The sequence below is a fragment of the Pristis pectinata genome, chromosome 4, assembly GCF_009764475.1.
Source record: "Pristis pectinata isolate sPriPec2 chromosome 4, sPriPec2.1.pri, whole genome shotgun sequence".
Lineage (NCBI taxonomy): Eukaryota > Metazoa > Chordata > Chondrichthyes > Rhinopristiformes > Pristidae > Pristis > Pristis pectinata.
Genome location: NC_067408.1, coordinates 23,311,681 through 23,339,187, shown reverse-complemented (window position 1 = coordinate 23,339,187; position 27,507 = coordinate 23,311,681). Strand labels below are relative to the sequence as shown.

Genomic DNA, 27,507 nt, shown 5'->3' with positions numbered 1-27,507 from the left:
TCTCTCACACATCCTACCCACTTCTCTTCACCACTCCCTTAAGTACTTTGATGCAAATGGAAATGGCAGAGAATTGATTTTAGCCATTCATTAAAAGATCTGGCTAACTTTGATGTCATATATGGCCTGAGATGAGACTTGAAGAAGGTTCCTGACCCGAAACATTGACTGCCTGCTTTTCTCCACGGCTGCTGCCTGGCCTGCTGAGTTCCTCCAGCATCATCATGTTTTTCATCTAGATTCCAGCATCTGTAGTCCTTTGTTTCCCTGAGATGAGATTTGGGCAAATCTGTACCACTAATAAGATCCATTATCACCCAGTACCCCCAAACTCTGTCTCAGTAAATCCGTGTTGAAACTCACATTCAAGCCTTTGTTATCTGAATGTGATTACTCCAACGCCCTCCCACATTATTCTCGCAGAATCTTAAGGTCATCCAAAAAACTGTGTGTCAGCTTCAGCTTGATTCATCAATCATTGTTTTGATCATCTCCAGGAACAGACCCAGGTGTTCTCCCAACAAATTTACAGTCAGAGAGATACAGCATGGAAACAGGCCCTTCAGCCCCAGTCCATGCCAAGCAATAACCACCCATAACTACTAATGCTACAATAATACCATTGTTTTTATTCTCCCTGCATTCTCATCAACTCCCCTCCCCCCCCCCACCCAGATTATACCACTCACCTACAAACTAGGCACAATTTGCAGTGCACAATTAACTCTCATGACTTTAAGATGTGAGAGGAAACTGAAGCACCCAATGAAACCCAGGTGGTCACAGAAAATGTGCAAACTCCACACAGATGGCACCAGTGGTCAAGATTGAACCTGGGTCTCTGGCACTGTTTCAGAGTGGCTTTACTCGCCGCACTACTGTGCCATCCTGCTTTTTAAAGTTTTTGTTCTTCAATTGTCACAGGATCTTTTGGTGGGGTGGAGCCTGAATACTTTTGAATACCTATTGGGTGAATAGAATCATCTTTTCTCACCAGCTACTTTTCATGTCCTCATATGTTAGCTGTTATATGCAATATTGTTCAACCTAACTCAAACATTTATTGTAGTATATTGGTATCATGTCTACTATGCAACAAAAAAAAGTGGAACTTGGAAATGGCATCACTATGCAAAAGCTGAGTATTTTCTAGCAAGAATTCTGCTGGCATCATTTAGAACTCCCGAAAATAACTAGGCTGAGCCCAGTAATAAATAAAAACAAATATGCTGGAAATGTTCCCAAGAGGTCAGGCAGCATCTGTGGAAAGAGAAAGAGAGTTAATGTTTCTGGTCAAAGATGCTCTCAGAACTAGGAAAGAAAGAAAACATGTTATTTTTAATTTGCTGAGAGGGTGGAGGAGGGATCGCTAGGACAATGGAAATATCTCTGCCAGGGTGAAATCAGGGTTGTCATGCAGATAAGCTACAGATGAAATAACCATGAAGAATTAATGAGGGTATTAAAGATAGGTAACTTATTTTGTCTGCATTAGATGGGCAGTTAGAATTCACAAAATACTGTGAAAGAACTTGAAGCTTGGCCTAACAAATAATCTGCTGGAAGAACTCAGTGGGTTGAGCAACATTTGTGGGATGAAAGGAATTGTTGACATTTTGGGTCAAAATCCTGCATGAGTCTCCATTGAAGCTTAGCCTGACCTGCTACACATTTCCCACAGCTGTACACTTCACAACTTTTACATTTCTTTGTGTTTTCTCTAACTACCCCCATTTCACAGAATTAAAGTTCCTTTGTTTGTATTATTTCTATCCATCCTCAATAATCCATCAATTTACATCATCAACAGTTTATCTCCATAGTAACCCAATAGTCTGTGTCTCATCCATCCTTTCCACCACTGCCTGCAACTTTAAACAAATGTGTTTCTTTTTACCAGTCCAACAAAGAGTCTTTGATTTGAAACATTGGCTCTGTTTCTCTTTCTGCAAATGCTGCCTGACCTCCAGAATATTTCCAGCATTTTCTGACTTTATTTCATACTGCCAAGCATTGGCAATTAGACTGATTTTCAGGCTAAATTTAGTACACGCTTGGCAAAGATTTTCTGCTATTTAGAAGTGCACTAATGAATTAGTAGTGTTCTAACTTTCAAACCAGTAGGTGTGGGGTTTAAAGTTTACTTAAGAATTGTCCCTACTAACAGTCTTAGACTTTCAAATCAGAACCAAGTCACTCATAGGCAGGGTACTTATGACTGGTAGACTTGAAACAGCACTACTAAATGCATTAACAAACAGATAATGCAATGAATGTAATTAAAAATCAGAAAATGTGACCAGTGGCAGACAATGGAAACCAATGGGCATCTACAAACATATAAATTAAATATCAGCTACAATATTTAATGCAATGGTTTCATGCCAAATTAATAATATAAAATTCTTCAGCCTCTCAAGGGGGAAAAAAAAGCATAAAAGGTATGAAATATCATCAGAACAGACTTTCAACAAATAGCTTGTCAGTTATACTTTAAAAATAACTTGAAACCTTAAATAGAGAAACCTTAATCATGCAGCATAAAACCCATTTGTCCACAAACACTTCCTCTTTTATTTCTATTCATTATAAATGGAATAGGTGGATAATTAGGCACCATTAAAGTAACAAAAGGGATTAATTGCTCTTCTGGCAGCAGTTGTCCAAAACAGAACATCTCATCAGATAATCTCATTACTGTAATGACCGCCTGCTTCAGCCCTTAACTACAACCACATTTTTGCTTAGCCGAGACAGAATGACGTGCTTTTTCAAAAAAAATCCCTAGATTTCTTGTAAACGTATCCATAAAAGATTTTGGATTGGGATAATGCAGTGACATTTCAATAATTGCATAGTTTAGCCAATTTATCAGCAAGATTTGAGACATGAATCATTGTATGTGAATTTAGAGATGCCAACTATGATTACAATTTATAAGGCTTTCATATAACAATGTGCAACTCCTATGTAGAAGAGAGGAGACGTATTGGGGAGTGTTCAATGGGGCGGAACAGCCAAATAGAAGTGGCAGTACTGGACACGAATGATGGGACTGGGGTGGTTTGTAAAGGTAGGCTGTGTAGTTATAGCGAGGATGATCGCATACATAAACAAAGCATATAATAGTGCAGTTTGGCTTCAGTTCAATTACAGTCTAGCCCAGCTTTCTAACACAATGAGCAACACTGCTTCCCTAGTAAAGATTCATAGCCAGCTTAAGAATGAAGACATCAACATCGATGACTAATCAAACATCATAAAAACAGGCACAGCTTTCTGTATATTATCCTATACATTTCTCAATTGTGCTTCCTTGCTCCAGGTTATTTTCTAGTAATGACAATCTACGAGGCTCCAAAGATTAGCTAGAGAATTAATTTTGATTATAATGAATCCAAAAATTTAGAAGTATTCTGCCTAGAACTTGAAGACTGCCCATTTAAGTACTGTATACTAAACTGTATGGTGGTGGCAAGTGAACCAAGCTTTGTTCAAGGACTGCCACTGAAGAATTTGGCAGTATAAGTTTCAAAGTGCCTTGTACTACTGAACAGACCTTACACGAAGTTCATTTCTTCACACTCTTCACCCAAATATAATCAATTCACAAATTATGCTTTGATAAATTTCAGAGGTAAACTGGTACTCCATATTCTCAATTTTTCTGTTCATTTGATGTTTTATTCAGTCCCATGATGCAACATAATTGGGCAATGTTTCTAGAGATGGTGGAATTTCATCCCATATATAAATCAGCGACAGGTCATTCAAAGGCAATATTTACTTTAAAAATGTGCCATATGAAACTATATCTGTTATTTCTCAATAGAAGCAGTTAATCAAAACAACCTTTTGCTGTACACCCATAATCCAGTAGGTGTCAATTTACAGCCTTCTCCCAAGTGTCTACAAAAACTGGTAGAGTTGCTGCCATAGAGTGCCAGTGATTTGGGTTCAATCCTGACCACGGATTGCATATTCTCCCTATGACAGCATGGCTTTCCTCCCTGTGGTCTGGTTTCCTCCCGCATTCTAGAGACATGTAGGTTGGTAGGTTAATTGGCCATGGTAAATTGTCTCCAGTGAGAGTGGTAGAATCTGGTGGAAGTTGATGGGAATGTGGTGAGAATAAAAAAAATGGGATTAATGTAGGATGAGACTAAATGGTTGGTTTATGGTCAGTTTGGACTAGGTGGGTCGAAAGGCCTGTTTCTGTACTTTACTCTCCATGACTCTCTTATCCTCAATTAGCTGAGGAGGGGCAAAAATGTGGTCTTTCTCCTCTTTTCCTTCTTTAACATTTTTTCTGATCACAATGCTCCCCGTCTCCAAAACTGAGAAAGCAGACACAAGTCATAATTTCATTTGTCAGTTTACAGGACCATTGGCTTCTGTGAGCAGCCAGAAATGTAGAATGGGATTTGTAAAATGTTGGTCAAAATGGCTGAGAATCTCAAAATCCCACAGTAAAAAGCAAAATTTACTTTGCTACATCGCCAATGAACCAGAAACTATAATAATGAACAAAGTAGCAAAATATGATTCTGAAAATGCTGGTAATAAATCAGAATCCTTGTAACAAAAAAAACAGGTGCTGACCTATTTAGACATAATAAATCAATGGCCAGATCAATTTGTCAGCAGCTAGCCTTTCACTAAACTTTAAATTACCATATCATAAATGTTATAAGGATTTAACAAATTTGCCTTCTGTGAATGCAAAAAAAGTTACGCTGATCAGGTTCAATGAAGAGAGTTGCTGAGAGCCCCATGTGGAACATTAAAATTAACATGGATCAGTTGGGTCTAAAGACCTGTTTTTGTGCTATGCATCCTGCAGGGATGAAACTTGGCATAATAAATTGGAAGAGAATGGCTGGCAAAGTAAATCACCTTTAACCCTTCCTTTTTAGAGATTTCCTGCAGCAGCTTGTTACATACAATGATGATTTTCTGGTGAGCAATTTAGTTTCTGGTTCAAGAACCATACTGTTGATGAGCAAGAAAAATAATTGATTGGGTACAGAAAAACAGAAAATCGTAGCTCCATAGATATTTTAAGCAAAGATTTCATAGCTGAAGGTGGAACAATACTGAGATTAATGATTTCATTTTGTATACTTTTCACAATTCATAGTAACTAAATCTTTAACAAGAACTAAAAAGGTACAAGAACATACAACTTATGTCACAAATTGTTATGGTCCATCTAAACTTCTGTATATTGTGCAAAATTTTGATCATGTTATTCAAGGAAGACATGTAATAAAGAGAAGAGCTGAAAAACTTGTTCCTAGTTTGTTACAGGGCAGAGTGAGAGCACATAGAGCAGTTTTATGTTCTAACAGTACTGCACAGGAAGAGGACCTTTGGCCCATGACGTCTGTGCCAACCACGATGGCAATTTAATCTGCGCATATGCCTGTACATGATCTATAACCCACAATTCCTTGCCTGTTCAGTTATTTTTCTAAATGCCTCTTAAACAGTGCTATTGTATCTGCTTCCATCACTTCCCAAGGCATAGCTTTCCAGGCACCTACCACTCTCTGTGCAAAAAAAAATCACCATGTAAATCTCCTTTAAACTCTCCCCCCTCACCTTAACATTATGCTTTCTAGTATTTGAAATTTCCACCTAGTAAAAAGCCTCTGATTATCTACCCTGTCTATGCCTCTCATAATTTTACATACCTCTATCAGATTGCCCCTCAGCTTCCAACACTCCAGAGAAAACAATCCAAGTTTGTCCAACCTCTCCTTATAGCTAATACCCTCTAAGCCAGGCAACATCCTAGTCAACAACTTCTGCATCCTCTTCAAAGCCTCCAATGAGAAATTTGAAGGACAATAAAATAAAAGGGGTTTTCACTTGTTGATAATAAGGAAAAAAATTCAACACACAAGACAATAAAATATAAATGGGGAACTGAATATGTATTTAAAGCATATAATAGAATAGGAAAATGGTGTTACAGTACATTGCTCTCACCAAAGATGCAGTAGATTGAATGGTTCATCTTTCTATGGTAAAACCTCAATGATTTCAATGATCTGCTATTCAAGGGATACCAACAATGAAGACTTCACTGTTTAGCAATAGTTTCAGAGGATTATTTTTATATTTCATAATATTTGCAGTCACCTATTCAGATTACCAAATAAGCTTAGTTTCTGTACCTGCCTGAACAGATACAAAATATACTGGCATTTGCTGCAATAAGGTGAGGTGAGATTTGCAAAATTTCATCAACATCTTTATTCAGAGACAGTCAAATATGTTGCCGGTATCTGGCATATTGTGGAACCCTGAGATAAAACAACTGTGTTAATGTAGAAAAATAGCTCATCTGGGAATCTATGAATTTATATACTGACATACAATAATTCTATTTCTTTGTTCTTTCCAATTCCATTGCAGAGGCTGGAAACAAGTTAGAACCAGTCTATTGAAATGCACATAATCAGATGTGCACAAAATCTATGGTCAGAACGCACTCGAGAAAGTTCTGATTATCTGACAGGCCAGCTATTAAAAAAGCATTAAAAATTGCTTTGAGATTCAGTCAGCCTTTGCTTTAAACCAAAACAAAATTTCAATAATAGTTTCATGCATGTATATTTATATAACCTTTAACAAAGAAAGATCATAAAGCATTTTGCAGAGTGTAATCAAATGAAAATGTTTTTTTGGAAAGCGCCATTAAGGAGAAGAGGAAGCAAAGGGCTTTCCAGATCTGGGATTTAAATGATAGAACAAAGAAGTGTCAACAGAAGGTAAAGAAGAGGGGAGATATTAAAGGAAAACAGAATTCTGATGAGGTTATAGGTCTGAATGCCATTGGAGAAATAAGGACAATAAGGCTATAAAGGGTAAAAACTTGAAATTGAAGGTGTGGTGGGAATTGGGAGCCAACTAGTTCAGCAAATGCAAGGATTATTAGTAAGTGAGATGAATGATGCAGACAGCACAGTTTTAAATGAGCCAAGCTCTACGAAGATTAGAAAGGTTGGGCAGCCAGTTTTTGCTAGAATCGGAAATAAAAAGAGGAAATACGAAACTTTTCATTGAGTAAGCAGCTTCACTGAAGAGAAACAAAGTTAATGTTTCAAATCAATTACATTTCAATAGAACTACAGCAGGGAGAAGAAAGATCTGTGCTAAATAGAAGATGGGGGAGATAAAATAATCAAAGGGATGGTGGTGCATGGATAAATAGGAGGAAATGGGGCAAAATAAAATATTTGCCTGCAGAAGGTATAAATGAAAATAATACGTATAATTACTATGGCTGCATTCCAAAAGGAAAACTGCGGCAGTGGTTTTGATCTTAAATTGTTGAACTTAAAATGCCATGGCTAGAAGGATTTAAATTACCAAATATCAAGACCAGAATCTGGAAATGATACAGGTATGGATGAGAACTTCAGCAGAAGTTGGTCTTTGATTCATCCTAAGATAATGTAAGGAAAATGGGGAATGAAATCAATAGCGAGCATACTGAGCTTGTGGCTGGATTTAAATTTGATAGATTCAAATTTTCCCTAATGTTTATCTGGAGGAATTTTTGATCTTTTTTCAAGACCAAATGTCAATCTAACATGAATTAATAGTTCTGATGAAAGGTCATCGACCTGAAACATCAACTCTACTGCTCTATTCACATATCCTGTCTAACCTGCTAAGTTTTTCCAGCACTTTGTTTTTTTTAGGGGTTAAATAGTGATAGGGCAAGAGGATAAACCATCTCTAGAGGTGCTCTTACTAAGATTGCATAAGTAAAAGTGGAACTATGCAAGAATTGTCCAAGCAAGTTGATCAATTGGAGGAGGATGTTATGGTTGACTCTTCCAAAAGCTTCAAAAGAGATTGAGGAGAATTAACTGAGATATATAATAGCTACCATTTCAGTCTTATATCTGGAGGAGAAATCTCAATGGAGTGAATAAAAAAAATGGTGTATGAAAAATGAGCTCAGATTTGAATGGTGACATATTCAAGGTTCTTGGGAAGAGAAAGGGGAAACTAGGCTGGCAGTTTGCAAAGGTAAAGAAAAATGTGATGATGATGATTGTGAAGAGAGAAATGGGATAGAGTTCTGTCTGAGGAAAGGAAATCAACACTTAGTTTTGCCACTTGAACAAAAAGACTTGATGAGAAGCACATTCATTCTGGCAATCAATTAAAATTACTTTTCTTGAATAACATCTTAATTAATTGCACATGTTAATTCTAACCCATTATTTTTCAATTTTAACACTACTTTATACATTTTATAAACAAAATCAATGAACATAACATTGTAATTCAACATCATTAAGCATTCTTGCACCATCACGCACAAAAACATAAAACTATCCTTCATAAAGAAACTGAGAATTCCCGATAGAAGCAAGATTAAGGTCGAAGTGTAACTGCTTTCCCATCCTCCCTATCTCAAATTTCACTGCTATTCAGTTCCACGTCCTAGCTTATTATGATTTTTGACAAATAAGCATGCAAAACCAGAATATTAAAAATTGCGGTCCAACTTTTCAAGTTATTATGCAAAGGTGCAGTGTTCTTCACTACATATTTACACAAATTACAGCAGTTTATCTGGTGCATTTGTTACATATGTAGATATCATTTATATTTATAAAGATGTACTTCAGTCCTACCTTAACAATTAAAAATAGTGTTTTTAGAAAAATAACTTCACCTTTCCATGGAAGAAGTGCTCCCCTAAACTGTTGAGTGTTTACAGGATTTTCTTGATTCAAAACTGGTTAGAAGGAAGTAGTTTAGGGCAAAAATCTCATAATTGGTTGGAAGTGAATCACGGTAATCCACAAGGTTCCATTCATTGATATTTGGATAAAGGGTAGGCAAACTCAAAAGATAAGAGATTAGAAAATAAGGCACAGTAAATGGAATGGAACTAATAAGAATGCTGTAGATAGTAGGAATATGCCTCAGTCCCCTTGAGCTTGCACAGGTGGTTGACGTGATTGTAGTTGATCCACAATTCCCCTGCATTCCAAAAATCTATTGATCTAGCCTGGAAAACATTGATCGACTTAACATCCACAGCTGTATGGTGTTCAAAATTCCAAAGGTTCACAATCATTAAGGTGAAGACATTCCTCAGTCCTAATCTCAGTCTTAAATTGTCAACCACTTATTCTCAAGTTCTGCCTCCTCGTTTTACATAGTGGAATGACAGATGGAATTGCACATCACTGCGTGCAAAATTGAGTTTGGTAAAATAATACCTAAATTAATAACACTTCAATGGTAAATAATGTGTAAAAACAGCAATTTTGAGATTCATTTTTACAAATCAACAGAAGTTGTACTTCAAAGGAATAATTCATGGCTTCCAGTGGCTAGAAAGACAAGTAGTAGACCCTTGGAAATGCCACAACTTCCAAGTCACACACCATCCTCAGTTCAAACTATTTTACTGTTCCTTCATTGCCACCAGATCAAAATCCTGGAACTCATGGTTAACAGTGTTGTGGGTGCACTTAACCAGGTTTCGCAGAGAATCCATGAAGACTATAATTTCTTGCTCACTCATTGGTCACCATCATTTCTTTAAAAAGCAATTAGATGTGGGCAACAATTGCTAGTCTTTCAAACTGAACTATGTGAAAAAAATAAAGTCAAAGAAAAGCTGCAAATATTGGGGTTTATGGGAACAAGTATAGAACAGAAAACATTGAAACATAACAGCAAAAATATATACAGTAAAACTTTGATAATCATCTGATTCTTCGGAAATGCTAATGGTCTGGCATCTGTCTCACTCGTAAATCCCAAATGCAAGTCTGTGGTCAACAATGCAAACATGGTGTGTGGTCAATGCCATGGGTTTGGAGTGCAGCCAGGGCTTGGACCATTGACCATGTGTATGGCCGAAGCCATGATCTCTGGTGTTCCACACCCCAACCAAGAACATTGATAGGTTTGCAGTTGGAGCCAGGGTTTGGAGTGCTTGTATATTTCCCACTCTTTTAACTTACCGGGTTCACTCGAAAATGTATTATTCAATTGTCTAACAGGTTAAAAAAATGAAATAAGGGTATTAATAAGAGTAACATTCAACAGCCCTGAAAATCTATTAGCCCAATACTACCAAAGTCCCAAGCATGCCAGATTATCAGAGCTTTTGCTGTAACATTTTAGTAAATTCAATATTCAAATCCATAGTACAGGATGAAATGCAGCGTAACATGAGAAAATACAAATGTGGGGAAAATCTAGGTTACTTTTGTCATGACAGTGAAAATACTGCAGGTGACTTAATGAAGGTAACCAAGGACAAACAGAATATTTCCTCCGGAAATTAAAAAGTTATCAGCATTTAGGTGTTCAAAAGGAGATTGGAAACAAGCACATGAAATTAAACAGCTGTTCATTTGATGTGTAAACATCATGAAACTTGGTTTGTATGCGTGTTGTAATTTCAATGCCATTCTAGGTTATGTATTACAAGTTCCAGTGACACATTTCATATCATTACTTAACAAGTTTTTAAAGATGAAACACAACTAGCAAGTACTTCTCCATGACACAGGATGTTTAAATTTTTGCCAGCTCCAGTAGATTGTTAATTATGGTAAAACAATTTTCCCCAGTAATACTTTAAATCATTCACAGGGAATTAGTGTCATATTTGAAATTATAGAGCACCTGGCACACAAAGCTGCCTTCTTTTACAACTTTCCAGTGAACCTTCCCTTCCTGATATTCTGGTTCTTTTCTCTACCACCATCCTCTTCCCATGGCACTTTTCCATGCAATTGCATAACCAAACAGAGAACATCACCCTTGTATGTTTCTAAGCCTCTTTCCAGTTCTTCCACTTTAATTTTTGTTCCACTCTATGCTCAGCTTCCTATACTCTTCCCACTGATGCTCAATCTATGCCTGAGAAACAATATCTCATATTTAAAGTAGGCAGACCGGAGTTTTCAATCATTAACACCAACTTCAACCATCTTAGATGATATGGAAATTCCCATATACACCTCTAGGGCCACTTTCTGATTCTTTATGCCTCATTACTACCCCCTTTTGTCTTGTATTGTCACACTTTTGTTTTAAATCATTCCTGTATTCTATCCATTTAGGGACGCTCCCTTTTGTTCTTTTCTCCTACAACTTCTCTGCATCTGAAAACACACTAGCAATTTAATTTCCAAATCTGATGAAAAGGCATTGACTTGAAACATCACCAGTTTTTCACTCCAGATACAGCTTAGACAGTTAATTATTTCCAACATTCCTTTTTATTTTCTATTTATGGCTTCCATAAGCTTGACCTTTGTTTTATGCAGAGCTTAACTGTTTTCAAAACATTAAATGGCATTTTTTCATCCTACAGAATCCTCCTTTATGAAGTTGTTCATGAGTTTGCCACAAATGAACACAAATCACAACCAATGACAGAGAAGTTTATTACATTCCTAAACAAGGGTGTGGATCTACTTGGGGAGCTGGTCCCTATTTATACACCACTCTGCACTGCACACTACAGCCATGTGACAATTGACTCTTATTGCAACATACTCTCTGGATACTGTGCCAAAGCACAAATACGAAAATAGAAGTGCATCAATTTGTCAGCTGCAAATCTCAAACGCTACATGGCTTTTCATTACTTGCAATTAAATGCTGAACATAGACTCATCACTAGATTCAAAGTCAGCTTCACCTGTATCAAGAATTAAATTTAAAACTCAACTAATTCAGGTTTCTAATATGCTGAGCAAATAAACAGAAGAACAAATTGGTTAAAGACACCACAAGCAGCAATTTACAAAAAATGTGGGTGGTGAGAAAAGCAAGGTACATGAGTAACACACAGCTCAATATATTAAAAAATGTTTAAACAGTTCTAATTGGATTAGAGAGTGTAGAGAGCATTAGGTTTGTAAATCTCCTACTACAAACTTAACTGCAGAAGTAAAACAGATCACAACATTTTGGGTGAGTAGGACTCCAAAGAGTCAAATCAAATCCACAATAAAATCATAGCTGTTAAGTTCAGGCAGTCTCCTTTTAAGTTGCAAATTTATGCTCCAGTCATGAATTGCAAGGAAAGGAAATAACACACAGCAAACTTAAATGGCTTGAATAACAATAAGGGGCAAGATTTGACCCAGAAACAACAACAGCAAGCAGCAAAGCTCAACAGCGGGCATGAAATTGAAATGTGTTATGTATACCTGTGGAATTGAAACAAACTAAAATTTATTTTTCTATAACAGCTGATCAAGTAGCATGGGGAAACAGTAAAAATGGTAACAAGCTAACTAGTCATAGCCTCGGTTCAAATAAGAGTTTTTACAGCAGTAAGACCAGCCTGTAGATTTTTGTGGATTCTAGTTCTTTCTTACAACTAGTGGAACTCTACTAAAAGAAACCAGGAAAATGCAAATGGAAATGGAAACACATCTAACCGACAACTGCTTGCAATTCGCAGGGTCATCACTGCTGGCTTCCCTTCAGCTTAGCTAACTAGATGTTAGTAATTAATCTAACAGTAAGCCAGCAATGACATTCTATTACTCAATTATACGAGAATGACAAATCTCACAGATAACAAAAGGTATCACTGACATAGCATGCAAAAGACATAAAATTCAAAAACTAACTTCTTTGCAAAAAATAACATTCATACTGGTAAACAAACAATTGTGCTTACTTTGGAGGACCAAGGCTGCAAGCAGTTGGCATAGCAACGTACAAGGAAAGCCATTTCCTGGATAATGAAAGTAAGTTTCCTTTTGTAAATAGAGGGAGGAGGAAAAGCAGAGCTTTTGCAAAAGAGCAAGGAGGAAGTCACTTCTGGAAATGCGAACCCATTGCAGTTGAGGTAGCTGAATATCCCAGGCTGACTTTATGAACCTGCCAGTACAGGTACTGCAGAACACCACTGGAGGATGTGCAAGCGACTATAGTATTTCTCGGTATTTTAGTGCAGCAGCAAAATGTCACAATTAATCCAATCCCAGTTTTCCAGCGAGAACTTCTGCATTCCGTAGTGCAAATGAAACGCTGAGGAGCTTCAGCTAGAATAAAATCACATGACACAGAACCATTTCCTACTGAGTATCTTTGCTTGTTTCCTCAGCAGGTCCCTCAGGAAAAGTAGTTATTGATTGGATGTTCCACAGCAAGATGAAATATCTAATACCAGGCAAGGAAAAGAAGGTGGGAGGAGAATACAGCTACAGCAATGACATCATCTCCAAGAGGCCTCATTGGAAACTGCAGCAGATCAATCAGCTCAGCTATCTGAAGCTGCAGACACAATGGTTATCAGAATCAATGTAAATACAGAGCTTCAGAAATTATATATAGTGTACATCTTAGAAGTAAAAACCTGCTCACATTTTATTAGCAACCTTGATAATTAATGAACAAAAAGCACAAGCAAATTAAATGTGTTTTAAAAATGTACTTGTAATAATATACTGCCTAACAGCACAGACAATGGATGATTTACTGGGGCTATCAAATTCTCATGCAAAATTATTTCCATGCTGTTACCTGCCATAAGAGCCAGTTAACAAACATTAAACATTGTGCTGTATTTCTAAAAAGAATCCAAAAATCTAGATTCCAAAAAGCAAATATATTAGTCTTTATGTAGACAAATACATCCTTTTAAACTCAAAGTTAGCAGTGAAAACGTGGTGTCTAAACAAATAAAATTAATAAAAAGAACAAATCCTGCAATAGACTAGTCAAACAGATTCACATAGTAGCACAGTCACACTTCCTTTAAAGTCAAACATCCATACAGTGTTATATATTTAATAAGGTTGGTTAGTATTTAAAAACATTAACATTTCACTCATTTTCTGTCTATGGATTTTGCCGAACAGTTTTTCCTCCTTTCTTCTGGCTTCAGGGTGAATTAATAACTATGAACGTATTCTGCATGTTTTCCAATAAAATTTTTGTGCAGAGTCCTACTCAACTATCAATTAGCTAATATAATAGTGGGAAGTATTCATCAGGATTCTGGGTCCATAATTCTGTAACACAGATTCTGCATGCTAACCTAAATAATAATGTATATACATATACCTCCTTCTGAGATATGCATAAAACATTATGCAAATATCTACTAAAGAATTTCTTTCTGATCTTCTGGTTTCAGATGCCATACTCAGAGCTAAATAATGGACACTAAATTTTATTTCCTGTCAGTTGCCCTCAAGTGAGATGACATCATCCCTTTCCTCAATGCACCAATCATAAATGAGCAAATGCAGTTCTCTGGAGTATTTACCCAGGAGATTGTGTATGTTGTACTGCAGCCTAAAACTAGTGCTGTAATAGAAAATGAGAGCTCATTTTGGATTAATATTTCACCCCTTTTCAAACCTCAGGATAAATTGTAATTTTAATCAAAGTCCCTGCTCTTATACATTGTATGCAACTACTTCACCATTACTGTAAAGATCCTACATTTCAATTTAACCCTTCGAGTAAACTGAAATATTTAAGTAAAACGACACCTGGGTAATCCTGGATCATTGATAGATTGTTCCAGGTAGGGAACAGAACTGTGGAGATTTCAGAAAATATCAAAAACTGTACGAGTACCTATTTGAACCCATCTGAGCTATTAGATTAGATTTTGGCCTGCTCCTAATTATCTAACAAAATTTTCAATCCAAGGTGCCACAAATCAAGGCACAAATTTATAAATATTCAGGTAAGAAAAATGCTTCATTAGTACAACAGAACCAATGTCAGTCCTGGTTCAGTTAACAGGTTGTGGATTTGTCCAACTCTAGAAATTCTAACACAACATGTAGGCTAGCACTCCATGTCAATTCTGCAGAAATGCTGTACTGTTAAGCACTGGTGTGGTACAACCAGTAAAGCCACTGCCTCACAATGCTGGAAACCTGGGTTCAAATCCCAACCTTAGCTTCTGTATGTGTGAAGTTTGCATGTACTCCGTCATTGCTTGTGCTTCTTCCAGGTGCTTCAGTTTCTTCCCATTTCTCAAGGATATGTGGGTTGGTAGGTTAATTGGCCATTGTAAATTGTCCCTAGTGTGTAGGTGAGTGGTAAAATCCAGGGAGAATCGATAAGAATATGGGAAAAATAAAAAGTGGGGTTACTGCAATTGCATGGTTGATGGTCAATGTGGATTCAGTGGCCTCAAGTGCTCTTTCTATGCTATCACTTTATGCCTACGACACTACCTTTCAAACTAAATATTCAGAAACATCTGATCATAATGAAAAATAAAGAAGAAACAAAAAGTTGAAGTATTCTTAAATATCCATATGATAAACACACTTCTGAACGACTAAAATAAATCATAGATGATTTTGAAATGCCATTTTAATCCTGTTTGTTCGTCACAACTCCACAATCTCACATGAAGTCAATGATCAGGCTCACAGATCTTGTGCTCATTTGGTGTAAATGTCAAGAAACCTGACTAAGATCCAGTTCAGCCTGGAGTCCATGGGTCCAACAGGAAAGGACAGCCAAGTGTTTGCAGTGGAACTCAGCCAATAGATTTGGGAGTTAAAATGTACCATTTCTACCTCTGAATCTTCTGCCTACCATTGCTAACTGACACAAGGAAAATAGTTGACCAGAGAACTTAACACTCCCAAAAGACCCAAAGACGAGTACGCATACCTCATTCTCCTTCCAGACTAAACACAGCAAAGGCTTCTGGCATGCTGCGCTTCAATCAGGACAATGAACATAAAAGTTGGGAGGTCATGGTGCGGTTGTACAAGATGCTGGTGAGGCCGCACTTGGGAGTATTGTGTTCAGTTTTGGCCACCCTGCTAATAGGAAAGATGTTATTAAACCGGAAAGATTAAAAGGATGTTGCCAGAACTCAAGAGACTAAGTTATAGAGAGAGGCTGGAGAGGTTAGGATTTTATTCCTTAGAGCATTGGAGACAGAGGGGGGATATTATAGAGGTGTATAAAATCATGAGGGGCATAGATAGGTTGAATGCACTTAGTCTTTTCCCCAGGGTTGGGGGAATCAAGAACTAGAGGGCATAGATTTAAGGTGAGAAGGGAAAGATTTAATAGGAACTTGAAGGGCAACTTTATTTGTTTTTACACAAAGGGTAGTCAGTATGTGGAATGAGCTGACAGAAATGGTTGAGGACGTTACAATAACAATTTTTAAAAGATTGTTAGAGAGGTACATGGATGGGAAAGGTTAGAGAGGTACATGGATGGGAAAGGTTTAGAAGGTTACGGGCAAATGGGACTAGCTTGGATGGGCATCCTGGTTGGCATGGACCTGATGGGCTGAAGGACCTGTTTCTGTGCTGTATGACTTTAAATAATTGCAGGCTAAAGAACTCAGCACACTTAAGCATCCTTGGCCCCGTGGGCATAGCTGGCATAGTGGCTGCAATACGAAACGTTTCAGGGCGAGTTAGTTGCCAAAAATCCCAATGTGTAACATGTTTATCACTTGGCTTCATGCATATAAAATATCCACTCAGGGTCTGGCAGTAAAGGTGAACAAAAATTCTGTTAATGATGGAAGAAAAGCAAATTCACAAGTATAAGAAACTACAGTCATGCAAACAAGATTAAAACTGAACTCTGCAGTTACCTTGCAACAGAATCAACAATAGTTATCATTATAACAAAATAGTACAAATTTTCATTTTATCACCATTCAACTGTGATATAACCTTGTAATAGTATGAGAAATTAATATTTACACTGGCAACATGGCTAACTTATAAATAGTCAAATTAAATGGAAATTTATAAATTAATCTGCCAATGTAATTTTAGCAGAAATGTGGTCCTCAACAGTACAACTAAATATTGTAGCTGTTATCAGCACTATTCCTTTACTTCGGTGGTAAACATGGAATTTTGCAGAAGTGCAGTATTTATGTTGGTGAAATGCTAGAGTTTACAACAGTTCAGATACCAGCAAGTGGACAATATAATGACTATATTTGCTAGCATTTCTCATTAAATATATATTCATGAAATCTGAAAAAATCTGAAAGAAAAACACAAATTTGAATCTCCTAATATTCAGTCTCTTGATACAAGTGTAATGAGACAATAGTCTGCATAATGTAAGAAATAGAATAAAAATAAAATCAAGGCAATCATCACAGAAAAGCAGAGTTGATGATGTTATCACTTTACTGATTAGGAAAGAATATACTGACTATTTTTGACTTTATTTTAAAAGCATTCAAAAATAACTCCCATATGAATAATTTAGTCTTGTAATAGGTTTTTTGTACAAACATCAATATTGTTCTCTGAAGCAATCTGTCTGAAATAGTCATTGGAAAGCCAGATGTAATTGTAAACCTAACCTTACTAAAGCCAACACTAAATTGTTTCCCTGGGATTCTGAAACCCTGATTGCAATCCTTTTTGGAAAACTTTTATACCACCAACACCCAAAAACTCCTGCTTATCACTTTTTATTATGTAGAATCAGAGCAGGCTAGGTTCCCGTTATTTGTAAAATTCAGGAAGTCCTGTCTGAAAGTATACTCCACCCATTCCCTTGCCCTTTGAGCAGAGAAGGGGAGATTTAGTCCACAGAGCATTGCCTTATTTCCCTAGAAGTGCCCAGTGGTCCTAAGTGTTCTCCTTCAAGTGCTCACCAACATATTACGAACAGGTCCGATTGTAAGCATCAGTGAGATTTGCAGCACAGCATATAATGAGAATATGATATTCCCCTGAAGAGGGAGCACAGTTGTCATCACAACCAAGATGATGTAATTTCTTAAAATAGAATCGGCAACTCATGAATAACAATAATGAGAAGACAAACTGAAAATCACAGCCATTTTTGCAGTTGCGTTTGTAAGTCATTCACCAATTTGCTTTTAAATTTATTAAAGGAGGTTGAAGTTCTATGCTTATTACATTTAGGAATGGCAAGGTTAAGAAAGGAGCACACTTTCAATTTGTTGCTGCTCTTGCAACAAACTGAATACTCTCAGCACCATTTCCGTCCTCCTCCTAATGATAGCCTTAAATGTGACTGTTCATAACCTCAATACACTGACCCCTTGCTGAGCTTAGATTCAATTAACCTCTCCCTTCTAGGTCCACCTCAATTATAACATGCTCAAACCATCTGCTCCCAAAATCTTCAAATGTGACAATGTTACCTCCAAAATCAATAATTTGAATGGATCCTGGCCAACCATCATGTGATCAAATCTCTTCCATCTTACTATTTACCTTGCAACTTCCTTCAGTGCTTCAACACACCTGGAACACTTTAAAACATCGGCAGTAGTTTCTCACATTCCTTCAACAATCTTGGACACAAGTTCCAGAATGCCCTTCCCATTCCAGCTATTTCCCTTCTCCTTTATGTCCTTCACTACCTCTTGTTCAATGCTTATAGACTCTGAATATCTTCTTAGAGTCAATTTCAATTATGGGGATGTTTCTGTAACCTGGCAGGTCATTCGTGACACTTTTTCTGGTGGTATATTGTCAGGTAAAGGCCTCCAATTTAGAGCCTGGGCAAATAAGACAATTCTTGCTGTAGAAAGGGCCAAGAGGTTAGCTTCCAGGCCTCAACCAATGCTACTTTAAGACTGACTGGAGGTAATAAGGAAAGCTTTTTTCTTTCTCCCTATGCAGTGGAATACGAATAACAGATCAAGTCATTCAATCCACATTTGACTTTCACAGAATGGTTCTAAATCTAAAAGATTTGGGATAGTGCAGATATTTTACTACAAGATACCACAAGATGCATTTAATAATTAATTCAGCAGATCACATCACATTAAAATGAAATAAAGCCAAAAAAGATCAAATGTTCATGACTTCATTTTGACTCAAAACGAACCATTGGGGCTTTGAGTTGTGAATCAAACAAAAACACAATGCCCATAATTTTCTGTAAGGCTGCTTTATAGTCAGTCTACCAAGATATGTCTTTTAATTAATCTACCAATAATTGTCACTCAGTTTATCTGTCTAACATGACACATTTTAACATGAGACACTGAACTGAGTTGACTCTGAGTAACATATCCCAAAACAGAAATTATTAGATATTGTTGTCACCCATTAACCAGAGGTTTGATTGGACATATTCAATTCAGAGCACTGTTTTATGAATTCATAGGAAATAGAACTTCACTGGAAAGATGAACAGTTATTATCTATCCCTATTGGCCTTCAGAAAATGGTGTTCTGCTAGCTTCTTGCTCAAGTGCAGTCCATGCATTAAAGATACTCTGCTAGCAGTTCTGAAATTTAGACCCAGAGATGAAGGAGGAACACAATTTGTTTCCATGTCAGGTGTACAACTCAGAGAAGAACTAAGGTGGAATTATTATGCAGTTGCTACTCTTGTCCTTCTAGGTGCTAGAGGGTTTGGGAAATAGAACAAAATGTTTCTGACCTTAGCATTATACAGAAGCACAAATGTAGCAGTGGAGTTCTCAGTCACATAAGAGGAAAGGTTGACATCGTTTCTTAAAAGATTGCTTTCAATTTGCTAATATTGCAACAATTATTTTCTTGAAAAAAATGATTCTCATCAGACAGCACAGGAAACTTCAAACCGCAGACATGTCACCATTCTATGCTACAGTGCAGAATGCTGCAAATACAAAATTTTAAGTAACGACATGTGTCTGGAAAAGATAAGACACAAGTGCAGAACTTGCTTTTGGTTCCGGTAGTCTTGTGCCCTAGTTATATGATTAACCGCAAGAAAAAGAAATAGTAGCAACTAAAAAATCATCCAATCTAGAAAGCAGTAAAACTTGTTCACATGGAAACTACAGAATATACAGAAACAATTCAGGTGATGGTCTGGCAGTTTTACAGAACTGTCACCAAAGATGTTAATAGGGATGTCAGTAGAACGGGTGCCATGGTACCTAGTGTTAAGAATGAGATAGGATGAGAAAGGTCATCCAAAATTACAGAAATTATAAAAAGGCAAACTCCAATAAAGATTAAGAAAAGATATCAAGCTTTACTTTGCATGGTACAAATTGCTTTAGAGTGCATCGTAAAATTGCTCCATAGAATTAAATTGCTCCATAGAATTAAAACAAAGTTAAAACACAGGAAGAAGCTGGTTTCAAAAGCCGTTTGCCTGGTTAAAAAAGCAGAGGTGAAACTGCTGAATAGCCACCTACTATGGTTGTCTGTGACCTAAATGGATACACATCAGGTTGAATTAGTTTAATCAAACTTTGAGTTACTGAAGACACGTAAATAAAATGTCACAAAATAAGACTGATCACCTGCACAACTCAATAATTGCTAAAAATGAGTACTCAGAATAGAAAGGAAGAAAAAGCTACACAAAATGAGAATTGGTGAATGTTTGCTGAAGCCAAAAGCATCAGGAATTTATTTAACATTGTAGCTGCAGGTAAGTGCCTGTCAGGTCACCATGACAACATGGCCTGTGAGCACCACCTCTCTCTTTTAATGTCGGTTACTATTTTAATGGCCATTTTTGTGCCTGCAAATCATATTTCAACTCCCTGCAGTGTTCTCAGTAGCAAAGGAACAAGAGAGAGCAGGAGACTTAGTGTTCTGGTGGTCTGATGCACTCCAAGTTGCAGCAACAGAAACAATCAACTCTGGTGAAACCATGAACTCAGAACAGATAGTAATTCAAATGTTGTGTCCAAACAAACCCAAATCTTTTCATTTTGCCTGCAATATGGCCAGCAATACAAGCAGAGCTGCAATTATATACAGTAACTTTTACCCTAAATGTGAAGCATCACCAAACTCTAAGCCACCTTTTCATCACTTCAGACTTGGGTTGAGGAGAAAAGGAATAAAATCCAAGAATGGATTGATATAAGAATGCTCTAAATCATCCACAGCACAACATCTTTCCATTTTTAGCACTGCAGATGCTTTGGCAATGTAAGATGTCTGCTATGATCATACTTTAGTCCATGCTGCATTTATACCACTACTAGAACCTATTAAACCACTAATACATTTTGTACAAGCCAAATGTTCATCTTTTTTAATGCTCCTCTGCTGGAACATTTTCTTTTAAACTGATTTTCTAAATGCAATATAAACAGAAGCTAGCAACAATTTCCAAATAAAAACAAAATCCTACAATACACATTGTCATCAAATCACAGTTCCAATGTCTACTTAATTAACTGAACAGTTTAATTTTTCACAAATTATTCACTCTACAACTTAGATGAAAAAGATCAATTGATGAAATCAACTAATCTTATGTCAATATTGATCCTTCACATATAAAAGCAGAACATGCGGGAAATGCTGAGTTAGGTCATGCAGAGTGGAGACAGAGACCAGGTTCAAGTTTCAGATCAATTTCCATCACTACACGAAGGAATAACCTACTTCATCCTTACCAGTCTAACTATACAGTTAAGTGAAACCACTGAACTATGCAGTTATACATTAACTATATGATAATGATGCATATATAGAACTTTGGTCCAAACATAGATCAAATAGTAGAACGTTTGGTGACAGGTGATAACAGATTATCTTTGACATTAAGAAACTCTAGAGAAACTGAACGGAAATCAAAAGGAAAGCACTCTACTTGCTGCAGACAAAACTAAAACAAAGGAAGATAGTTGTGATGAGTTGGCAGTCAATCTCAGCACCAAGTTGCCCAGGACAATATTTTAGCCCTACCAATCTTTAGCTGTTTTATCACTGACTTCTCCACAATTATCTGAAGTGTATACACATGCATGTGTAAGGGAAGGAGGTGGAGCATATGGGGAATAATAATGAGTGCAAACTTTCAATCCCCTTTGTAACATGTCAGATAATGAAATAGTCCATGCTTGTCTGCAGGACAATATTCAAGCATGGAGTGATATCTGACCAATAAATCAAATTGAAATTCAATGACATTATAATTGTTCAATTCATCCCAGCCAACCAAACACTACCCTCTTCCCACCTAATTCACATCCTGCCATTGACCAGAAACTTAACTGGACCAGCAACATTAATATTGTGTTATGGCAGGACGTCAGAGACTGGGTACTCCATGGTGAATGACTCAGCCGACTCCCCGTTACCTTAACATTGCCTCCAAGGCATGACAAAAAAAAGTAAAAATGGCCATTCTATTGTTTCGAACACTGACAAAGAGTGACATCATCCAGGAAAATGCACCTCATTTAACTGATAAATTTTCTACCAAACTATATATCAGCATACTCCATCGTATCTGCAGTGTCTCTCATCTGCAAGGATTCATAATAATTTGTTCAAGACACCAAAACAATGGCTCACTACCTTCAATAATCACTTCACGTTTAACTATGATGAGTTTCCCAATCCTATTGCTGGTGATCCATCATTCCTGCTGGTCATCTTTCAAATACTGGACAATTTAATGGACATAATTGCAGGGGGGAGAGGGGGAGGGGGGGGAGGGGAGGGGAGAGAGAGAGAGAGGCCTGGTAAAAGAGTAGGACGGGGGCAACTGGTGGAAAGGTTGGGAGTCGGGTGTGGTGGATAAAGGTGTCCTTCTCTCTTCACCTCTCATCCTCCCGTCAAACCAGGCTCCATTTTGTCTATCCTATTTCTCTTCCAACATCACCCTCATTGATCCTCAACCGAATTTTCTCTCCACTCTCATGACAGATGGAGCCAAGGCTCGTTATGTTCCATGATGTCAGGAAACCAGCCTCTGGCAAGTCTGCCTTCACTTCCATGCCCAAGTTCAACGTATTCTGACAGCCTCCAGGAGACAAATTACAGCAACTCCCAGACTCCTGACCATCCCAGAGCTCAGTTGGAGGATAGCAGTGAAGATAGGAATGTATGCATTGTGAACTGGACTCCTTGCAGCCTTTGTGCAACCCATCAGAAAGCTATCTATAATCCAGTTTGGATCACATCCTGAAGTTTAAGTACTGCTGACCTACCAAGTGTGCTGCAAAATCTCACCCAAGGCTCCTTTAAATTTACCCAAGTTCTACAACTAAAAGGACAAGTGCTATTGGGCATGGGAACATCATCACCTGCCAAGTTCTCCTTAAATCACATCCCTTCCTGACTTGGATATCATCAATCTATTTAAACTCTTGAACTTCCTTTGAACAGTGTTGTTAGAATTTTTTAATCATACTAACTGAAGTGATTCAAGGCTACAGTTGAGCTGACCTTGCCATCATCCCATAAAGGAACTATTGCATTACATTAGGATCAATATGCATTATTTTTATAAAGTTGTGCAAATGTTCAAAAATGTACATTCCATCTCCCACCAGTGTGCCATTCTTGGCTGAATTAAGAAATTCATGGTTTCAAACCTCATTCCAAGAGTTCAGTGCACAATCTAGGCCAACAAGTTGTGTTTACGTAGCAGCTGTTAACAGAGCAAAGCATCCCAAAATATTTCACAGAAATGTTACTAACACAATTTAACACCAAGCAACAGAGTTAATATTAGGGTGGTAGGGAGCAGGTAGAAAGAAGCAGAAGGGACTAGGTGAAGAATTTCAGAACTTAAGGCTCAGGCAGCTGAAAGTGTATCTGTTATTTGTGCAGTGATTAAAATTGAGGATCCTCAAAAGATAAAACATCAGAGAAGAGAGAATATTTTGAGGGTTTGTAGGACCAAAGGTAAATATATAAATGCATGGAGGGAATAAGTTAGAGTACAAGAATTTTAAAATCAAGGCATTGCTCAAATGAGAACTAATAGAAGCAAACTAGCAAAAGGATGAAGAGTGAACCCGATTCAGTATATGTTAGGACAAAGGTGGTAGAGTTATGGATGACTTTAAGCCTACAGAGAGTAGAACATAGGAGGCCAACATTTGCATGCAACAAATCTCTCAGTACAGCAGAGCTGAAGGTGTCAACTTTTCAATAAAACATCAAGGGAAGGCATCAGCCATCAGGTCAGATAGAAATAGAAGAAGGGGGTTTTCCATACTGTCCTGAGCATCATTTATGTCTCAATCATTTAGTTCATTGCTATTTGTAAAACTTTGCTCAGCACAAATTGGTTTAGTGACTGCACTTCTAAAGGTAACCACTGGTTGTAAACAGAAACATTTTGCGGACACAAACAGTAGCATAGCTGTGCAAGTCTTTAAAAATCTCTGCAAGGTGCAATATTATCTTGTAGTGTACTTCCCTCCCCCTGGTATGGTCTATGAAATATCTGCCATCAGTTGCGCTAGGCAAAGGCTGCCCAAAACAGTGTTCCTTTTTGCTGTGAAGGTTCAATGGGTTTGCAGAGGGAGGTGGGCAGAAACACGTGTCACAGACACATGTCCAAGGAAAATTAGCAAAAAGCAAGACCTCCCACAAATCAGAAATCCAAACCATGCCCTTCTCATCCAAAATGCTTTGTACCAGATGATTATCTACCTTCTTTATACTGAGAAGTCAGCTGCACTTTTAGTAGGAATTCACTACAGTCCACTCTATCTGTAACTTAAGACGCAAAGTAGAACAACCAACCGCCAATGGATGTTTGTAAATGTGAAAGGTTGTTTTGAAGTGGAAAACCCCATTTTAATGACCAAATGATCTGTGAAATTACTCATACCGCTGAAGTATCTTTTTGACTTACTGGCTGCTTATCTTGATAGGCACTTTGAAAAAGCAGCGTTTTTTTTAAAAAAAACATGTTGCAATCTCTGCTGGGAAGCTTATCCTTCGTAATTTAACTGCACTTTCAGTTCAAATACAATTTCTCTAAACAGGAAATAACTAACTTTACTTTTACAAATTCAAAGTTGCGCACTTACCAGAATCTTGGATGTTAAATTATAAACTTAGCCCAAGGTTAATTGAAAAAAAAAGCATATTCATTACATTATAAGAAAGGGCTTTACCGTGTGATAAGTGCTGGTCTGCTGGGATCGGTCAGAGTGGTAGGAATCCACATTGTCTGTGATTGTTTGTCGCTCCCCTTTTAGGTTGATCTTCCTGAAGCGCCGACGGGACTGCCGGTTTGTAACTTCCCTCTGTAGGTTTTTCTCCTCATTCTCACTCACATTTTCAACCTGAAATACATGTTCAGGATCCTGACTGAACATCCAGTTCTTCCATATCACAGAGAGTCTGTGTAATCTGAAGAGACTCATGAGAAATGTTGAAAAACATTAAACTGTGCCTATGCATGTGGGAGAGGGGCTCTTGGAATAGAAACCACACATAAGCACAGCCGCACTCTAACTGAGAAAATTATGTTTCAATGAGCTGGGGCCACTACTTCCTTCCTCTCAGGAAACTGTACATAACGGTTTATCAATGCAAAAATCACATGCTTGTTTTGTGAGTGCTGTACATTTTTTTCTCTTATGGGCTATATTTTGTCCAATGTAACATCTACTTGTAAAATTCTTTTCATTTATCAATCGGTTCTTCAATTTTCTATCATGAAAATTTAAATTCAACATATTCAGTAGATACAATTATTTTCTTGGTCCTTCAAAGCAAAAAAAAATTAAAGGGCTGTTTCTTATCTTTAAATTAAGTGATTTTTTTTAAATGCTCTGAAAAAAAATTCACCAGTCACATTCTTAGTCTATATGAAATAAAAGGACACAAGACATCACCAGTTTCAAATATAAAAATATCTTACTAACTTTTCTGTACTGGGCTGATGTATACTTATTTTGTTGAGTTTCTGGTCCTGATTTTATGGGAAAATGTCATCAGTTCTCCAGGTAACTGATGACGTCCTCTCATGTAACCATAAGCAATTTAGGGATTTTCATACAAAAATGAAATCCTGAAGTTCCAGTCAGCTGCTTGATGGTATTTTCTCAATTACACTCTGGCAATGAATTCAAGTCCAGCAACTCAAGTACTTTTCCATGTATTTACATAACAAATTCACCATGACTTCTGTAAAGCTGGTATGGAAGTATTAATTGACATCCTTTCAAAGATTATTCAAGTGCATTTAAATACTTTCTGCATTTGTTTCCTTGATTTTTAAACTTAAATAACATTAACCATTAAATTAAATAATTTTAATAGTTTTTTTGAGCAGTTCTGAAATTTTCTGATTAAATTCAGTTTTTTGACAGCTTTGACACAAGACAAGGTCCATCTCTGTCACTGCCCCGTACCACAATGTGATAATTTTATGCTGTAGAATGACTTGTCAACATGCAGGATTTTGTTGCAAGAGATGGGGCAAGCTGTAAGGCATACATTACTATTGAATTATCTCATGAGGCAAGCCCTAACTTCTATGAAGGTCAGTAGGGAGCAAGTGCAACTCACTGCTGACCACAAATTTTGAGCCATTGTTATTAGGTAATGCCAAGATCATAATTACAATTCATCATCATATGTGTTTTTGTAAAAATTGTGTATAATTTATGAATCATAGAGTAATAATGCACAGAAACAGGCCCAACAAGACCATACCAATCATCAAGCACCCTCATACACTAATCCCACACTAAATCTATTTTATCCCCCCACATTCTAATCAACTGTGTTTCTGTTTTTCTTGTGAATGCTGTTTATGTGATGCTATGTGCCTGTGATGCTGCTGCAAGTAAGTTTTTCACTCCACCTATGCATACAGGCACTTGTGCATATGACAATAAACTCGACTCTTATCCAATGTCAGGTACAAGGATTCAGTTCCCAAGAATTGTCCTTAAGCCTATTTCTCCGTAAGTCAGAAACATCTATTTTCTATGGTAACCCACACCATATCACTCCACATACACTTGCTATAATACTTTTGTTCCATTCAACAATCACCCTAACACTACACTTCATTAAACTAAATGGAATATATACTGTATTCAGTCATTAAGGAAGACCATAAAACTTATTATGATCATTTCTAGCTTAAAAATTGCTTTAAGAATGTATGAGAGAACTTGCATAAAGTCAGATTTCCATAAGTCAGGTGATTCTTAACCTGGGGAGCCCCTGTACTTGGGGATTGGGGGGTGGGTGGAGGGTAGGCAAATGATTGATTGTAAACTTGGCTCAAAGCCTGTAAATGCCATAGAACTACATGTTGCCAAAACCTTAAATAACTAAATCATATTCCACAGAAATAAAATACATCAGAGATTCTAAGAAAGAAATCCTATATTTCAAACGATTCTTACCACAATCATTTCTGAAGTTTCCAAAACGATACATTCACAGCCTCGTCTCAGGCTTCCAGCAGACTGCTTGCCAAAACTACATGTTAAAGAAAAGGAAAATATTTAGATCAAATTCATTAGTAACACAAATTATTCATGGTCATTAGAACATAGACAGGGACTGAGCTGAGGCCTATAATATAGGCATGATTGCATGATATCATTTCTCATCTGCTCAATATTGGCCCAAAATTTGTCCAAATCTCCTAGCCACTCACAATCACCAATCTGCTAAACCTGTTCTTAATGCAAGTGGACTTCCAATATGAACTTCAAGAACACTGGCATCAATGTAATCGCCAAAACTGTAAGCAGTGCATTAATCCCACTGAAGTGGGAATCATCAATCTGACCGAAGT

At 37.2% G+C, this 27,507-nt stretch overlaps 1 protein-coding gene across 5 annotated transcripts in view; it reads right to left on the bottom strand.

The window, feature by feature from the left end:
• The window catches only part of rapgef6 (Rap guanine nucleotide exchange factor (GEF) 6), a 245,849-nt gene that overhangs the window by 105,397 nt on the left and 112,945 nt on the right, over positions 1 to 27,507 (bottom strand). For all 5 annotated transcript variants that reach the window (XM_052013253.1, XM_052013254.1, XM_052013255.1 and 2 more), the window contains 2 exons: positions 27,110 to 27,185; positions 24,857 to 25,027 (listed from right to left, as the gene is read on the bottom strand). In XM_052013253.1, the coding sequence (XP_051869213.1) occupies positions 24,857 to 25,027; positions 27,110 to 27,185 (247 nt within the window). The remainder of the gene's footprint in view (positions 1 to 24,856; positions 25,028 to 27,109; positions 27,186 to 27,507) is intronic.